The 20,340-nt window shown below is 35.2% G+C and overlaps 3 protein-coding genes across 3 annotated transcripts; 2 read left to right on the top strand and 1 right to left on the bottom strand.

The window, feature by feature from the left end:
- Nucleotides 1-134: 134 nt before the first annotated feature.
- Nucleotides 135-2,657, top strand: LOC120263620 (probable signal peptidase complex subunit 2). The gene is given in 8 exon segments (XM_039271588.1): nucleotides 135-298; nucleotides 404-505; nucleotides 507-569; nucleotides 661-741; nucleotides 1,602-1,619; nucleotides 1,621-1,746; nucleotides 1,882-1,943; nucleotides 2,323-2,657. Coding segments are annotated over 8 exon segments (636 nt in total). The 5' UTR covers nucleotides 135-208; the 3' UTR covers nucleotides 2,417-2,657.
- A 1,485-nt stretch (nucleotides 2,658-4,142) lies between these two features.
- On the top strand, nucleotides 4,143-4,971 carry LOC120263596 (auxin-binding protein ABP19a-like). Its single transcript, XM_039271557.1, is given in 2 exon segments — nucleotides 4,143-4,456; nucleotides 4,458-4,971. Coding segments are annotated over 2 exon segments (621 nt in total). The 5' UTR covers nucleotides 4,143-4,195; the 3' UTR covers nucleotides 4,818-4,971.
- Nucleotides 4,972-15,467: 10,496 nt separating this feature from the next.
- LOC120263705 (pre-rRNA-processing protein ESF1) lies at nucleotides 15,468-19,972 on the bottom strand. Its single transcript, XM_039271670.1, has 7 exons — nucleotides 19,152-19,972; nucleotides 18,911-19,027; nucleotides 18,206-18,420; nucleotides 17,234-17,396; nucleotides 16,837-16,965; nucleotides 15,887-16,638; nucleotides 15,468-15,791 (listed from the first exon to the last, which is right to left on the bottom strand). Exons 1-7 carry the CDS (start codon nucleotides 19,692-19,694, stop codon nucleotides 15,599-15,601), a joined length of 2,112 nt encoding a protein of 703 aa, XP_039127604.1. The 5' UTR covers nucleotides 19,695-19,972; the 3' UTR covers nucleotides 15,468-15,598.
- Between the last annotated feature and the right edge of the window lie 368 nt (nucleotides 19,973-20,340).

Below are 20,340 nucleotides of genomic sequence, written 5' to 3'. Positions count from 1 at the left end.
ACCCCTGTTAATGTAATAATAAAAATTATATATAAATTTTTGTGTTTATTAAGTGATTAAACTACCATTTTGGAAGAATGTAAAAGGCCCAGTGAGGTCCAGCCCATCTTTGATAAATTGAAACCCAACCGAAGCGAGTCCAGTCCACAACGGCGAAGGACTCCAGGCACGAACCGAAGACGCGGACGAAGCTCGAGAGGACGAGACGATGACGAGCGGCGCGGCGAAGGGCCCGAAGAAGGCCAATCTCCTCGATCCCCACGCCATCAAGCATGTCCTGGATGAATCCGTCAACGAGGTTCGCCAGATCTCTTCGTTCTCTCTTGATCCGTGTGCTTTTTGGTACCATTTCATGTATCTTTTTGGGAAATCTAGGGTTTTGAAGAGATTTTTGTGATTTCAGATCGTTACTGGTAAAGGATATGGTGAGGATTTCAGATTGAGCAATGTGAGACTGCTGATTGGGACGGTGATCATCGGGATTGCGTTATTGGCGCAGTTTCACTAATAAGAAGTTCCCAGAGAATCGGAATTTTCTGATCACTTGCATCATATCATATCCTTTTTTTGTGTTGATCTTGAGAAAGTTTTAGTTTTGTTTTGGTTTCTGTATTTTTTGATGAAGTATTATGGTGTTTGATCTTTGACTCCTTGTTTAAGTATGTGATTTTGAATGGGATCCTTCAGTTCATCAGCTACACCAAGGAGAAGAACGCAATCCTCTTCACTTACCCCCCTGCTGTGAGTTGCTTTCCTCTGTTGAATTTTTTTAGTTCTTAATTTGTGATTTGGCTGTGTTGGATTTCCTTAAAGAATTCGTCGGGTTTGTTATCTTAGAAAGTGTGTTTTTGTTCATATATGTTTTGACGTGTTTGATTGAGGGCGTGCAATGTTGTGGTTATCTTGTCAATATGTTGTGGAAAATAACTGATTTGTGAACTTAGAAGCAAGTCGGAAGTGTTTTTTTTCAATTCAAACCGAATGTTTAGATTTTGAAGTAAACTCTACAACTGCAAATAACTCTTGGTTTGTAGTGCTTTTATGTTCACTTAAGGTTGTTATTGTGATGAAACAGTAGATGATGGAAATAAAAGTTGGGAACTTTAATGTACTGTTTATGTCAGTGTTGGGTGATTTGGTGAATGCACCATTGAATACCTGAAATGGCCTGTGTATTTCTCTTTACACAAAGCGCCTCTGGATATCCTTTATACATAACTAAACTTTGTAAACTTGACAGAATTTCTGTCATGTTGTCTTGTTTTATACTTAGCATATGACTTCGGTTCTGTTTGAGCGAAGAATTTATTGTGAACACCTTGTTGTTTGTGCTAATTGTAATTTGGCTTTATGAACATAGTATTACTACCTTTTGCAAATCTCTGTTATCTGTTTTTACAATAAGCTGTGGACATTACTTGGAGAGGTTGGCTGAGTGTAGTTCAGTAATTAGCTGACTGCAAAAGTCAAGTCACTGCTTGCAGAATCTAAAATGCATTTTAAGGTCGAATTGTTTATCCACTGCAGATATTTGTTCAATGCTTATGCTGAAAATCTGGATGTTGCTGGCTTATTTGTTTAGTGTGCTTGATTTTATACAGGGATCTTTCAATAGCACAGGGGCTGACTGTGTCTTCCAAACTGCCAAGGTTCTCTGACATGTATACTCTTACAGTGGCCAGTGCTGATCCTAAGTCCATTTCAGCAAATAAAACTGTTGAATTCACCAAGAGTGTCACAAAAGTGGTTAGTTTTTACTTTCATCTGACTTTTCTTCATTAGACTGTTTAGTAGAGTACTTGGTTAGTTCATGAACTGCATCTCAAAGTTTCTAAGAATCAATTTTTGAATGCAGTAGTTCACAATTTAGGTTGTTCTTAGGATAAATCTTTAGTTTACGTTGTCTTGGCGTCATTTGTGATGATCTCATTATCAGATGCATTGTGTATTCCCCATTATGGACTACTGAATAATATAATTATTAGCAAAAATCATGGCTAAATCCTTCATGTTGATCTATTATCTAATATATAGGTGTGCACCTTTTCATGGTTGGAAAGATCCCCAATGCCCCTTGATGTTGTTCCACCCAGATAATTTTTTAGCTGAAATTAGTGTATTGGTTAGATGAAGATTTCATCTAATTTCTTCAACTATACATATTTGACATAGAATGGTAGCCAAACAATTTAGCAGTTAAATTGAACTACATGTTACTTAATTAGTGCCAAATTTTGTTACTTATCTATATTCCTTTTCACTCTTTGAAACACATGTTCTGATGTCAAACAATAGATATTTAACATGGATGACTCTTTTCAGGTTCACCAAGGATGGGATTCTTGTTGAAGGTTTATTCTGGAAGGATGTTGAGAGACTAATCGATGATTACAATGATGATCGGAAGAGCAAGTAATACTGTTAGATTTGTTATCTATCAGCTCAATCACCAACGAAATGATTTTTCATAATTGAAATGTTAGTTAAACGAAACACCAGTATGGTTAATCATCTTTCTTCAGACTCTTGAGGTTGTGCGATTTCATATTGTGATTGTAGAATCCAAACACTAGATAACTTAAACACTTAAATAGAGGTATCAGACATCATGGTGGCCTGTTTGGTTATATTGAATATCTCAACCACATGTTATTTTCTCTAAAGTGTACAATAAATTTAGGTTTGCAGGGATTATAGATTGCTCAAACCTATCATAGTGAGCGGATACGTGTCAATTTGCTCTATTTTGTCGTCCATTACAGGCGGATGATTCTGTGACGGTGAATTCCTTTGTATTCTGTTCCTTTGGAGACTTTTCTTCATCTTTTCAGCTTCTATATACATGTCACAGATCAATACTGATTTGTGTGTAATTTTTTCGACAGTAAAAATTGAAACATGCCAGGCTCAAAGCTTTTGCCCAACTGGGAGTCTGATTTACTTCTTTTTTTTTTTCTATTATTATTGTTTATATTATTAAACTTTTTATTGCATTACTTTTGGTAATGGGCAGTTAATGAACCCACATAGAAGGCAATGAATGGCTCAAGATCATCAACAATCCAACAAGTTCCATGTCTTATTCTTCTTGTTGTTGATGGACTTCACCTAACTTTGAACTTAATTGATCACACAAAGGCACAAAGGCATGCATGAAATGAGAACAGCTGCTTCAACGCCGTTCTTAGGTACACATACGTCAGAAATTAGTCATCTCTTTAATTGTGAACTAAAGGAAACACCTACATCCAATCATCTTAAGGACACTCCTTATCCTTTTGCATGCATGCCCCAAGGCACAGGGCGATGAAGGATAGGATAGGCAGGAGATGCAAGGTGGGAAACAATCCCCTACATGAAGGACACTGATGTTTTAGCTGTCATTGTGTCTCATAGTGCATCTTGCCATGTGAGCTTGCTTGCACTATTTTGGACCTCGCTTTTGATGTTGATACAATGATACCTTACCTTATCAAAATCTCCACCACTTCATTTCACTAGCTTCATCTCCACTTCCAAAAGTTCCTACAGTACGTGAAAGGTGCCTTTTTGGAAATCTTGATTACATTGGATATTAAGTCTTGATTTTCTTCTAATTTGGTCCATAATCTTGACTTTTGGGTTTTTATTTTGTATTCAATTTTTTTAATAATATAGGTAAAGTCACATTTTAATCATTGTTAGATGATTAAAAAAATTATCATTCCTTCTATTAGGAAGATGATGTATTCATTTACTTCTTCCCTATCTATAACCAAATTATATGAGAAATTATTATTATTATTTTACCATTCAAGATCACATAAAACACTTGATATTTATTTATAATAATAATATTATAATTTATTTCATCCCCACATTTAGCACCACAAAAACAGATATCAGTTGCTCTCTCATCCATGCCATCACCCTCTCTATCTCTTTCATATATTTATATATATATACAAATAGACAGCAAGCTCCTTCATTTATAATAATTAAAAAATATAAATAAACACAAACGATGTATAAATTAGAGTAGCATAACAGCTTTAATAGAAATTTATTTATTTTGTATGATGAGTTAAACACACAAGATAATGAAAACCTATCACATGTATTCAAAATAACCGTATATATCTCCGTATATATATATATATATAAACAAGAAGCCACCTTCAAACCAATACAACAAGAGCAAGAACAAATAAGCACAATGCTTCCATTCCTCCTCCTCCTCCTCCTCCTCCCATCCTCCTCCACAGCCCTGGACTTCTGCGTCGGCGACATAACCACCCCTCAAACCCCCTCCGGCTACCACTGCAAGTCTCCGACAAAGGTCACCATCGATGACTTCATCTTCAATGGCTTTGAACAACCAGGAAACACAACCAACATCATCAAAGCCGCCGTTAGCCCAGCCTTTGCCGCCCAATTCCCCGGCCTTAACGGTCTCGGCATCTCACTAGCTCGTCTCAGACCTTGCACCAGGCGGCGTCGTCCCTCTCCACACTCACCCCAGCGGCAATGAAGTCCTACTCGTAGTTCAAGGCTCAATTAAGGCCGGCTTTATCTCATCATCGAACTCCGTTTATTATAAAACATTGCACAAAGGTGACATTATGATTTTTCCTCAAGGTTTACTTCATTTTCAGATTAATGCTGGTGGTATTCCTTCAGTGGCTTATGCTAGTTTTAGTAGTTCAGACCCTGGGCTTCAGATTACTTCAATTGCATTGTTTGGAAGTAGTTTGCCTTCTATAATCATTGAGAAGACTACGTTCTTGGATCATGCTCAGGTGAAGAAGCTTAAGGCTGTGCTTGGTGGTATGAACTAGAGTTCGCCGGAGCTCCGGTTGTGGTGCATGCATGTTTGCTTTCTTTCTTAATTTGGTGCCTAAATAATTTATGTGCTATGTATAATTGTTGGGATGTTGGTCTTTTAATTTGTACTTGTTTGATTTTCTAGTCATTAATTTGATTTTATGTTTATCAAATATTTTTTATTTTAATTTTTTTATAAAAATAAATAAATCACTAATTTATTGAAAAAAAAAACAATAGTACAATAAAAAATAAAAAAAAAGAAAACAGCAAATACACAACAAGAAAAAAATTGGAGACACAAGAACTCGATAGAGTTGTAAATTTTTTCTTTATAAAGCTGATAAATGTCATTAAAAATACAACTACTTATGAAGATACATTAATTGGTGGCTTAATTACTTTTAAAAATTTACTATATTGGATAGCAAAAAAAACCTATAAAATAAAATATATAGTTCTAATATTTTTATTAAAAAGTACATATATGCACATAGCTTAATGTAGATAGCGAGCACATTATTAGAAGTACAATTTAGAGATTCAAAAAAAGAAATAAAATTCTAATTAAGGCAGCATTATCTCCAAGGGCCGTTTAAAACCTGTGGTTGGTGAATGGTTGTTGTTAGAATTATGATAATGATGATGATGATGAGACGAAGATGACATGTTTGAAGAGTGAGAAAAAAATTACCTCAAACAATGTAGAGCAAGGAAAATTGATGAACTATTATAATGATACACTAAAATAAATTAAAAAGAAACTATTTAGAGATGCCTCTTGCAAAGATCACATATGAGGAAAAGATTTTTTTTTTAACCAGATTTTTTATTTTGTTTAATAATACTTTATTTTCAGCTGATATACATATTTGTGTGAAATTAACCATCCCTTCAAATAAATAAATAAAAGTAAAAATGTAAATAGGTAAAATACATTAATTAGGGCGGCTTAATTACTTTTAAAAATTGGCTACATTGGATAGAAAGAAAAAATTTTCATTCTATAAAATAAAATAGTTCTAATATTTTTATTAAAAAGTACATACATTTATATAGCTTAATGTACATTGCTAGCGCATTATTAGAAGTACAATTTAGAGATTCATAAATACTAATTAACGTGGTTGGTGATGGATAACATAGGATATAATGCAAGGATAATTAATTAATGGTTGTTGTTATAGTAATGACGATGACGATGATGATGATGGTGATGAGGCGAAGATGACATGAGTGAAGAATAAGAAAAGAATCTTAATTTTTTTTGTTTTTAATAAATCTATGATTTATTCACATTATTCAAAAAAAAATACCTCAAATAATATTGAGCAAGAAAATAAATAAATTATAAAAATAATACATTAAAATAAATTCAAAAAAATTTGATTTAGAGATGCCTCTTGCAAAGGTCACATATGAGGAAGAGATTTTTTTTACACAAATTATTTTACCTTGTTTGATAATACTTTACTTTCAGCCTGATATACATATTTATATGAAATTAACCATATATCCCGTTCCTCTAGGATTTAAATAAATAAATAAATAAAAACTAAAAAGCGTATATTTAAATAATAAAAATATATTTTAGATAATATTTATATATAAATAATAAATTAGGAGATACTCTTACTAATGATAAACGCAATTAATTAAGGAAGGATATCATTCTATCAAATTAAGAAAGAAATCACAAGAAATATTTTCTTGAAAATTTGATACACTATAAAAACCATAATAACAATCACACAAACACATAAACCCTAAAAACCAAACATGCTACCCATCATCATCCTCTTCATCTTCTTCATCTCCACCACCTCAAATGCAGCAGTTCAAGACTTCTGCTTAGCTGACCTCACCGTGCAGGTCCCTCCGGCTACTCCTGCAAGAGTCCTGAAAATATCACAGTTGATGACTTCATCTTTTCCGGCTTTCGACAACTAGCCAATACATCAAACATCTGGCTCATCGGAGATTGTTGTTGTAACTGAGGGCTCACTGATCGCAGGTTTCATATCCTCGGCGAACAATGTGTACTATAAAAATATTGAGAAAGGTGATACCATAGTTTTCCCTGAAGGTTTGCTGCATTTCATTGTTAATGCTGGCAATGACACAGCTAAGGCTTTCTTTATTTTCAGTAGCTCTGAACCAAGAACTCAGTTGACTTCTTTGTCTCTTTTTGGTAATAATTTGCAGGCAAATATTGTTGGGAAGTTTAGTTTCTTGGATGTTGAGGATGTCATCAAGTATAAGAAAGTTGCTTGGAGGGTCTTCCTCGGAATAAACTCAACTGTTATTCGGTTTATTATTATAATGATTATTATTACTTATTATTTGGTGGTCCATGAGTTTCACCCCTAATGTCATAAAATAATATTGAAAATATTTCTAATATACTGCACGATGGACTCCGACAACCCAGTTGTTTTTTTACTTTTATTATTGTCAGTAATTAAGTTTATGTTCTATCCTTGCATCAACTCCGATGAATGCTTCTTGTTGTTGGTTTTGTGTTGTGTTTTCTTTCATTTGTACTTTTTATTTATGTACTTTTTATTTATTTGTGCTTTGCACTGTTTTCTCAATTTATACTGATTTTATTTTTTTAATATATCACTAGTTTATTTATTTTCTTATATATATATATATATATATATATTTCTAATATTAGGGAAAAACAAAAAACAAAATTGAGCAGCATAACACCTGAGATGCAAAGCTAATTAAAGTTATTTACAATTGTCTAATTTAATTGAAGTCTTAAAAATCAGAGGCCAACAAAAGACTTTGTTTCCCTCCCTGTCAGAACTATAAATAAACCCGCCAAACATTTCAAAAAACCGTTGGAACCGTCCAAAAAACCGTTGGAGGGGCCTTAATTAACATGCCTATCTCCTCCCAAACCTACAACCAGAGAGGTCCACCCCCTCTGAACTAGCTTCCCAACATCAACAAGAACAATGCCCGGCGAGCAAATTCCGGCGAGCCATTGGGGTAATCAAGGACCAAACCAGCATTAGTCTCAGCCAAATTCTCTCGCCGGTCCTCCACTCTAGAGGTCTCTGTCCTCCGGGCTACCTCACATGATGACAACCCGGTCGATGATCGCCGGTACACCCAGGTCATCCTCTTAGCTTCCTCATCCCCCACGGCGACGGCCGAACTTGTCCAAATCCTTACTCGTCGAATTACATATACTCGAAACTGGATTGTGGCTCTCAAGGCCCTTTCCCTCACCTTCATCGCCCTCCGGGACTTCAGTACCCCCCATTTTGCCCGGGAAGCTCTCGCCGCCTCACACCGAGGTGGCCCTCGTCTTCTCGACCTCTCTGCCTTCTCCGATGACTCTGGCCACAATAGTCCTTGGGACTTCACTGCCTTTGTTCGCACTTTCGCTCTCTACTTAGAGGTCCGCCTTGAATGTACTCTCCTTGGAAAGCTTCGCAATCATCACCGCCGCTGCCAACCTCCCACGGCCGCCTCCTGTGTTATTAACATGAAGCCGATGGCTGTCCTCGACAATATAAAATATTGGCAACAATTACTAGACCGAGCAATCGGAATGCGCCCCACCGGTCCCGCCAAGACTAATAGACTCATTCTCATCTCTCTTTATCCGATCATTCAAGAAAGCATTGGCCTTTACCAGGATATCTCCGATGGGCTCTACGTCCTCCTCGATAATTTTTTCCATCTTGATCACCCTTCTTGTGTCGAAACTTTCCATGTTTGTGCCAAGGCAGCTAAGCAATTCATTCAGCTAGACTCTCTCTACAGGCTTTGCAAGGAGATTGGTGTCGGCCGGGCTTTTGAATACCCAGTCATCGGAAGGATCTCCAAGGTCCTTTTGGATACAATGCAGGAGTTCTTAAAAGAAGAACAACAACAGAAGCAGCAAAGACAACAGCAGAAAAGAACAACAATCTGCCCGGAGTCCTCTCAAATCCCTTCTTTCCAAGCAAATAGATAATTTTGAAGATCATACTTCGACGAAGTCAAAGCTTGAATACAGATGCCCATCAGGGAATTGGAGATCAAATGAAACTGAGAAAGGAGTAGATGGTTGGGAACTTGTCTTGGTTGAGAGTGCTAGTAACATGTCTAAGAATTCGGGGATGAAGAACTCTGACAATATGATCAGGAACTCAAACAATAATCCATTCCTTATAAATGAGAGCTCAGAGATGTGTCAGTGGCCAATGGGGAGATCAGTGTCGATGTCTCATCCAACATACTGTTCGAAGAGTCCTGAGTTGATCGGTGATACTTTAGCGTCATTATCCCATGCTTCTCAGGTGATGGATGAGCAACAACAGATACTGAGAGAACAACAAATGTGGATTCAGAACCAAAAAAAGATCATTGCCAAGAACAAAGCTTGGTGAAGTTAATTAACATGTGATTATAGACTTCATTTTGAAGGGGAAATATAGAGAAGTACAGAGAGAACTAAACAATTAATGAGAGGATGTATGGGGAAAAAACAAGAACAAGATTTTCATCAAATATATATAGACACGAACACACATTTTGTTTCATTTGGTAATCAAGCTAGCATTAGTCATATTCATATTATGAGTCTATTCAATAAGGAAATGATCCAAACTCGGAGTATTAACATATCATAAATTAATCACAAAGATGCACATTAATTTTAAATCCATCATATATAATATATATACACTCATGGTCGCATTCTTAGCACTAAAACAAAAGATGTCCATGAGAGGAAGGGAACAGCTTGGGATCACCAATATTGTTCAATTCACAATGGCCAATTGATCCTCTGGTGCAATATATGTCTCAAATTGAGAATTTCTATTTCTGCCTTGTAGAATTGGATAGTGAATATGTAAAAATCTTTTATTTCAAAAACATTGTATATGGAATATTGCTTTGTGAACCCTTCAAGATTTTTGAAACTACTCTTCAAATCCTCTGGTTTTTTACTCTTGTTCAATGCTGGTTTTCAACGCTGTATCTTTTGAAAGATTTCCATTTGTCTGTTATTATAGTTGTTTTTTCCCACTAATATTTATCACATTCTATATATCTCATTGGACATCTTATAAGTGTAAGAGGGAATTTTTAAAAATCTTTCAATAAATATTTTGTGTGAAGTTAAATTTATCATCTGGTTAATTTTCATGTGGTAAGAAAATTTTTTCACCATACACAGGCCGGCCAACATAAATGGTTAACAAAAATAATAATATACAAGGGGTATTTACCAATTATTTTTTTATAAAATTAACAAAATAGATACCTTAATATGTCTAAATTTAATTTCAAAAAGTTTGTGATTGCCAAGTTTATGAATTTAGTACTTCAATTGTAGCAAGGTTTAGTAATTACCATACATAAATTTAGTTGTCGTATGCTCAAATGACAATATACGAAAACGACAAATATATCGAGGATCAAAGAAAATAAATGTTCCTTCTTATCATACTTAAGAAAAATACAAACCTTTAAAATCTTACGATTCATTTACACTAATAATGAATTTTTTTTTAGATTTACTAATTTATCATCAAATACATTTTCCTAAGCAAAAATCCAATTTTTTTTATTGCTTCTGCACATAATGAAAAGATTTTTTTTTTCAAAAAATGAATAATACATCAATAGTTAACTATTTCACGATAAATTTAAACATGCACTACTAAAAATTATATTTTATTTAAAAACAATATAAATAAAAAAGCAAAACATAATAAAAAGATCAAAAATGGTAAAAACTAATTGATTTTAACTTCTATGGGCAAATTAACTTTCTAATTATTTCAAGATGTTGAAATAGATACATGAGTTAATGAGGATATCAAGCATTTGTCACCTTCTGTGTATCACCTATAAATAGAGCACACCTCCCAACACAACCAGTCACACAGAAGGCAATACACCTTCATTTTCCTCCTCTCCCATTCTCTCTCCATGTCCTACCTTAGAACATCCATGAGAAGTGATCAACATCTAGTGAAGCACTTCTTCCCAAATGGCTTCAGAGTTATGATTGTTGATGTTGATCCTGAGTCTCTTAAGCTTGCAGGAACCATGCTCTCATCATGCAACTATAAAGGTATATATTTAGACATATATATATATATATATATACACACATGCATCTTTGATAGATTTTGATCTGGTGAAAATCATGTTTTTCAAGCTTTTCATCATAATTTATCTTGTAAAAAATAATTTCTTGAGTGACTTTAGAGTTTTGAGAGTGTTTCTAATTTATCTAAAGTTCTGATCAAACTGATTAAACTAATTATTATTTTGAAATATATTTTGCAGTTACTTTGTGTGCAGACCCTAAAGTTGCTCTATCAATTCTTCAGGGAGAGACATCAAGACTTTGATCTTGTCTTGGCTGAGGTTTTCATGCCAGAGATGGATGGCTTTGAGTTACTTCAAGCTGTAAAAGAATTAAGCATACCTGTTGTTTGTGAGTATATATAATCATGGATATTTCTTGATCTTTAGTTTAATTTTGTTTATTTTTTTTTTTTTAACAAACATCAATATATATATATATATATATATTTCTTGTTTAACTGCAGTGATGGCCAGTGGCAATGACATGGATTTGAGGATGAATGGTATCATGAAAGGAGCATCTAGCTTTATAGATAAACCATTGGAACATGTTTTGGTGAATAGCATTTGGAAGAACACTGCTTGGAAGAACATTTCTTTGATGGCTGAATCAGAGAATAAGAATCAGGAAGATGAGAAGCAAATCAAGAATGATAAAGGAAAGAGTGCAATCAGTATAGAAGAGAACAACAATGATAGTATTAGTGATCAAGAAGTGAACAATGGGGAAGAAGGTCATGATTTCAAGAAAATAACTAAAAGGAATGGCCGTCTTTGTTGGACTCCTTACTTGGAAAAGTTGTTTGAGAATGCTATTATACAACTTGGACCAGGTTATACATGCATTTCTATACTCTGATCATATGAAAAACATTTAAATTATGCATGGTGTATGTATCTCTCTTATTCTCAACATATATATATATATATATATATCTAAGCTCATCATTTTAAATTTCTATTATAGATGCTGTCCCAGGAAAGATAGCAAAACTTATGAATGTTGAAGGTGTGGAGAGGCATCATGTTGCCAGTCATTTGCAGGTATAAAACAAATATATGACCTTTTTGCTCTTATTAATTTAAAGTCAACAAAGAAGAGTTATAGTGAAATGTATTTCAAGATTGAAATCTTTAGCATATCATTGTTAGATATGAAAATAAAAATTAGTTTTAGTACTTTAATTCCTTATAATGAATAAGTATATCTCAGAAAATCAAATAAACCATAAAAGCTTTGTTGACAACATTAATAAGTATATCTTAGCATTGAATCAGTCATGTCTTTCATCATCATCATCTTCTTCTTCTTCTTCTTCTTCTTCTTCTTCTTCTTATACTCACTTTGATTATATTTTCATGTTGCATGTGCATTCAGAAATATCGAGTTCGCCTGCAAAAGGAAGCATTGTTACTACAGGCCAATAATGAGAAGAATCAAATGATATCAACTGATCACATGTATCAGACCCAACTTCAACCTCAACCTGAACTCTTATCCCAACCTCAATCTCTTCTTCAGCCTCAACTCCAACCTGAACTTCAATCTCAGCATCAACCAGGCCAATACTTTAATTCACAACCTAACTACTTACCTAACTATATATAATCATTTTCATCCTTCAGGAGGAGTTATACCTCAACATGCTCTATACCAACAAGAAATGGTTCCTAATAACATTAATCCCATTTCTTATACTCATGATATACCAACATTTAGTAACCTGGAGATGTCCATAAACCAGCTAGGATTGAATGAAGGCCTACAAGGTCCAACATATCCACAGTTACACCATGAACAACACTATGCTTCAATTCAAGATGGTAACCAACTACCTCCACCAATAGATCCTAGCATGCAAAATCTACAGGAATTTTCAGGTTTTGGCTATGAAAACTTGGATGTGCTCCCACATTTTCAGCAAGAAAAACAAATAGTAGCAGATGAAACTAGCCATATTCTCAACACCAACATGGCCTTCCCTAATAAGTTTGAACCTGAAATTGGCATGGACTTTAATGGAATTTCAGCAAATAGCAACATGCATTTTGAGAATCAAATAATGGAAGAGAATCATATTCCCCAACTCCAATTTACTGATCACCATGAAAATCTTAATAATGTTTTCTCTGATCATGGGACTAGTATTCCACTTCACAATAACCAATTCCAAAACATTGATCATGGCCAACAACAACATGCTGTTAATGAGGTTGGTATACCTTCAAACACTGATGCAAGCATGACCTATACCAATCTACTTAACATGAACAATGATAGAAATGAAGATCTAGAGTTCCTGAACAAGATCTTCATGCCATGACTGTGATATGAAAAGGGCAAAGTAAGTACACTATGATCTCCAAGTTCTAATTCTCTTGTTATTCTTTTGCATGGTTTTATATCCATATATATATATATATGGTCTAATCTCCTTTATAATTTTACTTTGAATTTCAGGTCTTCTTATTAGAGAAAGTTCTGAAAAATTTATCTTCAATATATAATTATATACAGTTTTATTCAAGTTTGGGTTTATCTTTGTAATATATATCATAGTGCCAAACAATTAAAGTTGATTTTTGACAGTGATGTAAAATTTAAATATTACTATATAGAGTGGAAACTTGAGTATTGTTATCCTGATCTTGTTTGTGTCATAATATTAGTGGAATTATTCAAGTTTATCTTTGTAATATATGTCATAGTGTGTAACAACTAAAATTAATTTTTGGCAGTGATATAAAATTTAAACATTAATATATAAGGTGGAAACTTGAGGAACTCTTATTGTGATCTTTTTTGTGTAATGATATTAATGGAATTATTATTATTATTATTATTATTTTAGGGGAAGGAGCTCATAAAGATATTTTATTGATAAAAAAAAAAGAAATACAAGAGAGTTTAAGATACAAACCAAAGAAAAAAGAACACAAACAAAATCTAAAAACAAACAAGACAGGAAAAACAAAGCTACAAACTAACTCCAGATCTAATAAACTGCTTCATAAGCCAAGGTGGAAGATCCTTGCCCTGATGAAATAATGTAAGAACATAAGAATTAACTCCATGAAGGGCAAGGCTATTGGTAACAGCCAAACAAGCTTTAAGAATAATGCAAATCCGCAGATGACCTAAGCTTGAGAGATAGTCAGAAATGTTGATAATCAGCGGATTAAGACGCCATGCATGATGAGAGATATCAATCTTGATGACTTTGTAGAGATCGACACAAGCAAAGAAGATCGTTTTTGTCCTGAGGTCTAACGCATGTATGCTGCCAAGAGCTGCGAGGAGCGCCAAAGCTTCAGCTTCAATGTTTGAATCTGCAAGATTATTACATCAACCTACACAGATGAGTTGAGAGTTTGCATTAGTAACATAAAAACCTGCACCATAAGTTCTAGTCTCACAATTGCCCACTGAGGATACAAAGAGAAACGGATTGTCAGTGATAGAGAAATTGTTAAAGATGAGCTGATTCCCAAACCAGGAAGATGAAGATTGAGTATACTCCCTGACATGATTAATAGCTCTGATAGGAATAGAGTGGAAGTCGGGAGCTTCATTACGGAAAATTAAGTTACACCTTACCTTCCAGAGGAGCCAAGAAGTAATTGCAATCACAGACTGATCACACATGTCAAAGTCAGGGTAAGCCAAAGAGAGCCAGTTATCAGTTGAAAAGCCATCATGGAAAATATTTGCTTGCCAATAACATTACTAACCAATCTCCATATTAACTGAGCTTTGGGACAATTATTGAATAAAAGTTCAGTGTTTTCAAAATCAAGATTGCAAAACTAGCCAAGAGTTTGAGGACCAAGATTCAACCTGTATAATTACTCATACGTTTTGACACCATTATGATTCATGAAGAAGTAACCAGAAGAAATGCTTAGGCCGCCAACGACCTTCGGGTCTATTGGTACACGGGTCGCCGATAGAGCTCTCACCGAGTGGTGAGAGTTCGATTTTTGGCTGAGGGCACATTTCTGGGAGTTGTGAATAGTGGTTGTGTACGGGTGGCTCCTGTGCCCACGTGAGCGCGGCCCCGTCCCCACTTATTCCACCGAGACTTGTGCACGTCCCTGGGGTCTCTAGTGGGTTCGCCCCGTTCCTCTTCCCAAAAAAAAAGAAATGCTTAGGCCTAGGAGCAATCTTAAGACGCCAAATATTACGCCAAATATTAATGGAATTATTTACAAGAAAAAATAAATACATGCTCTAAATTGGTAGATCAGTTTCAAACATAATTTTAATCAAAAGTTGAATGTTTAATTTTGAAAACAATGTAAAAACAGTCAAAAGTTGAAATCATATATTTTTACCACCCCCACCACAGGAAAGTAGTGGTTAAGTTCTTGAATTTGATCACCTATATTACAAGGCAAGCACAAGAAAGTACTAACAAGTGAACGCTTACACACACCTGAATTTTTTGAATTGAATGCTTATCAAGGACTAAATTATGAAGTATGAAAACCTAGAGATGATGGAAATAACAAAAGAGATTTCTCTCTATCATAGACACCAGCATTGCAAACCATTAATTCATTTATGGATCATCATTTTGGTGGAAAATTTTCAAGTCACAATGCACAAAAATGTTGTCCAGAGACTCTAGACAATCACAACCAAAAAAGTACAACAAAATTTTCAGTGTGAACAACATTTAATTTAACGTTGTTTCTTAAAGGTGCCGATGTTTCTCTTGAGAGATCTAACTGTTGCCGAGAATTCATACTCTTTTTTCCGCGAAGATGGGAGAGAAACTTCATCTTCTTTCCGGATAGGAACTTCTTCAACAATCGAGTCCTTCATATCCACCTTGCTCTGTTTCTGTAGTTTTTGCCGTGCATAGGGCGCACTCCTGTGACATCAAGAAAGACATGAAATTAGCCAAAACCGGACATAAAATACTGTAAAACAAACAATTTCATTCTCGACGGATGAGTTGTGCTATACCTTTTGTATTGAGGATCGGTTGGGTCCAACGCAAACATAGGATTATTCAACATAGCTGAGAAACGTGGGTCTTCACTGTAATCAATAGTAGGTAACTTATCATCAATAAGCTCTTCCTTCTTCCCTTTCTTCCCTTTGACCTTCTTCTTAGGTTTTAGATTGTAGCCCTTCGGAGCACTATCGGCACCTTGGTCCTCAGCAAACAGTAACTCAAGTTCTGCTTTACTCGCTTCTCGTTCCTTTGCCAATTCCGGAGTCTGTTCTTTCCTTCCTTGCTTATTTTTACCGCCTTTCTTTGACACCTTAACGTGTTTCTCACTGGCATTGGCATCAACATCCATGAGTTCTTCTTCCATAAAGAAATCATCAGGCTGTTCATCAGTTTCTTGAGCATCAAAATCACTGCTTTCATCATCAGAAGAGTATTTGGATCTCTTCTTCCTCGCTGCTTTCTTTTCCTTTCTTTTCCTAAGAACCGTCTCCCAGACAGTCTCAGACTTCTTGTCTCTTTTCTCCAGAATGCGCTTGCTTAGATCCTCCAGACCTGTATTGAAGGTTATCTCCATGTCTTTGCCATCATCTTTATCTGAATCTGAATCTGATCCATTGCCTGACTTGGACTGCAAAAGAGCACGGAATTTCTCTATTTCCAATAGTCTTTTGGCTTCACCATTCCCACCAGCACCATGTTCTTCATCATCCTCATCACTATCTTCATCAGTGGAAGCGAGATAGTCTTTGAATTCATCCAGCTTCAGCACAAACAGAAAATTTCAAGTCAGGCAAGCCATGTGAAACACCAAAATCGGTCTAACTTATTATATTTACAAAAGGACAAACTTATAAGGATATGAACGGGGGCAAAACTATTCTGAAACTGAACTAGATAGAGAACCATTTACCACCTTAACGTCTAAATTAAACATGAAATGTCGAAGATAATCACAAACCTGGTTGGGATTGCACTTTCTTCTCAATAACTTTGTGCGTTGTGGTTCATCTTCCTCCCAAGAAAGTTTGACTTTGCTATGCTGCAAAGCACGGGTATGGAATTCTGGCTCCTTATAGCTTGTTGGTGCCTGTCATAGCAAAGACAAAACAAGGTGAAAATTGAAAAACTTATGAGCAAACATGAGCACAAATGATCTCCTCACCAATAAAGAATCACAGGGCACTTGACAAAGAAGCATAAAAGAAGATATGAGAGTATTGCAAGGAATTGCCAAGTGTTTTCATTTCTCTCTCAATTATAAAAGCCTTTTCTATTCTTTCCTTGATTAATGATCAGTGAATAATCTTCTGAGAGTAAATAGTTGAAAAAACAAAATTCAGACTGTGAACAAGTACCTCGATGGTGATTTCACGAGGAGGATGCTTGAACTCCATTGAGTCAGGAATGAACCTCAAATCAAACACATTGGATGTCTTTAAAAGCTCAGTGCCATCGAGTGTTTTATATATGTGGTTTGCAGTAGCACTTGAATCACAAACTACAACGGCATAGTAATACCTGAAGGATAATTAAAAAAGGGAAAACAGAGCCAAGATCAATACATGGAGAAACCATTGAAGTACGAAATATCCACGTATAAAATAAGGCAAAACTAAATGCCACCTCATTCATTTATATATTCCAAACCAAAATATAAATATCTTAATGTAATAATTAAGTTCTGAATATTATTTCATCATTGTGATTCAGATCAAACCAGCCATTATAACCATGCTCTACCAATATATAAGATAATGATGGTGATGTTTGGCTGGTGAACTACTAATAATCTCCAACCATACACCCACCAATTATCTCACCAACTATATTCTTAAGTACTCCATAAAGCTATGCATAATGGCAAGTATTTGAAAGTTCAAATAAGACATCATTTACAAAGAGTTTTAATCACAATATGTTACAGAGTCACCAGCATTGCTTTAGCAACTGTATTGAGTGCTTGTTGATAATTACTCCAAGGAGTCAAACTACATAATCTACAATTTCTATCATCAAGTTAATTGAAAAGGAAGATAAATTAATGAAAGAGCACACAACAATACAGACAGGATTAGAAACATATGATAATCAAATACATGAAGAAAATTTGGTTTTTCTCTTTCTACAAAAAAAATATGAACAGATTGAATTAAACATGGAATTTGTCCATAAAACTATTTTTCCTATGATAATCATCACCTTCAGATCAGAAAAGCAATAACAATAACACTAATACAGAGTACTCAGTTTATCAACCAGTACATGAGAAGTCAAAAACAATACATTGAACAAAAATTAAACAATACAAAATTCATCCTGCCAATTACCTTAGCCTATTCAATTCATAAACACGCAATCTTTCATTGTCAATCTCAGCTTCATCATCACTCTCTCCTTCATTGGAGTCGATAAGAGCAGATGGTCCATGAACTGCTTCTATTTCCATGCACTTGAGACCAAACTCGGATGGATAAACAGCCACTGACAAAATTTCCCCCCCTTTTGGTAGACATGAATTCATCACAACATATATATCCACCGCCTATAAAAACAAAAGGATATGGAATCTCAGCACAAAAGTTAAACTTGTATCGAACAGTTCATCACATTACTTAAAATGACAAAAAACCAACAACAGAGTATTCTAACAGGGGCTTCAACAACAAGAAGAACTGATTAGAAAATTCTAAATTCCAAGTGAAGAACTACAACATCTAAACAAAACAAGTGTTTTAAGAAGCCTGCTAAATTTTAGTACCCATAAAATCATGCGATTAACTAAAAGAAATCAGAATGTGAGTGTTCGAAAGAAGCTTCCTAGACTATAAAACCGCCAAATACTCCAACCACAAGAACAAATTATAAATTTTACAATTCATGCCCAGCAGAAATTTAAAAGCTAGTTACGTTTTCTAACAATAAACACACAAGATACTAGCTCAAAGAAATATAAGGAGCACAAATAGAATCATTCATAAAAATACTATCCATATTTAATAAGAAGGAACTTCAAATAAGATTATATGGCATACCTTGATATGATCCCAATCCATGTTCATAACAGCCAACCTATGAGTTTCATTTTCAATTTGTGGTGCACCCTCAAGGTTAGCTGTTAAATACCGACATATTTCACTATCCACTGAGTACTGAATTCAACAGAGAAAAAAAAAATCACAAATATGAACTTGTACAAAATTTGAAGAACCAAACTGAAAAATACAAACTTTCCAACAAATATGAACTCATTGGGAAAGGGAACGTGGAAATCACCTCATCATCGTCATCATCATCCTCACCGGTTGAAGAACTCTCATGATCTACACTTTCTGGCTTCTCAAATTCCTCTTCGCTGCTTTCTCTTTCATCTTCTTCCTTGACCTTCGGCTCCTCCTCTTGGAGATAGTAATGCAGCAACGGATTAACACCCTTGCCTTTCCTCTTCCTGCCCCGCTTATCCACTGGCGCGGAAGACTTCGCGAAATTCTCATCAGTGAACATACTCGAAAAGCGCGAGTCCACCACCACCTTCGCTTCCTTCTTGGGCATCCTCTGGAACCTCGGGTCGTAGTGCATAGATGCAAATCTCTCATCCGTGATTACGTCCTTATTTTTCCTCTCTTTCTTCTTCTCGCCATGTTCTCGCTCCACCTTCTGCTTCTTCTTCTTCTTCTTCTGGATTTTCGTTACGGCGTCTTGGGAACGATCTAAGGACTCCATTGTTGGCTTCTGAGAGTCGTCCTCTCGATCCGGGCGTTGCTTCTCAGGCTTATCTTTCTTCTTCCGCTTCTTCGCGAGATTTAGGAATGGTTTCATGGCGGATTCAAGCGACAAAGAGATTGGCACTAAAGCTCTCACAAATACAAACAAAATCGTATTTTTGAGGGAGGTTTTCGAGCTCGGTACGACCGGAGACAGTGGAGGTGGCTCGTGATCAGAAAGGCAAAGAGCGCCGAGAGAAAGGTGACGAGAGACGGCGACGGTGAGACTGGAGAGGGCCGCCGGAGACGATGAGCAGGAAGACAGCACTCGCGAAGGCAGCAAGCGCGCGGTGACGTCTAGGGTTTCTAAACCATTGAATTGGGGAGTATATTTTGAAAGTTAAGTTCAAGTCCTCCAAAAAGAACCAATTAGAATTTAGTCCATCTCTCCTCATTCAGTAAAATTTAATAAAGGCCCTATTAAAATTTAACTTTCTGAAATAAATTACTAATAGCTTTTTAACTTACTATTTATAAAAAAAAAATTATAAAAATATGTATGATAATCCAGATTTGTAATTTCAAGCATATATATATATATATATATATATATATATATATATATTTTTTTGTGAGAAAGGCGACAAGCATATGTATATGTAACCGAGATTAGTTAGAACTTTATTACACACTGGGAATTATTATGTTTAATATTAGTTTATTTATTTGTTGAATTTAAAACCTCAACTAAAGCTTGAGTT

Source organism: Dioscorea cayenensis, chromosome 6 (genome assembly GCF_009730915.1).
Source record: "Dioscorea cayenensis subsp. rotundata cultivar TDr96_F1 chromosome 6, TDr96_F1_v2_PseudoChromosome.rev07_lg8_w22 25.fasta, whole genome shotgun sequence".
NCBI lineage: Eukaryota > Viridiplantae > Streptophyta > Magnoliopsida > Dioscoreales > Dioscoreaceae > Dioscorea > Dioscorea cayenensis.
Note: the sequence above shows the minus strand (reverse complement) of the source record. Positions and strands in the feature narration are given on the sequence as shown.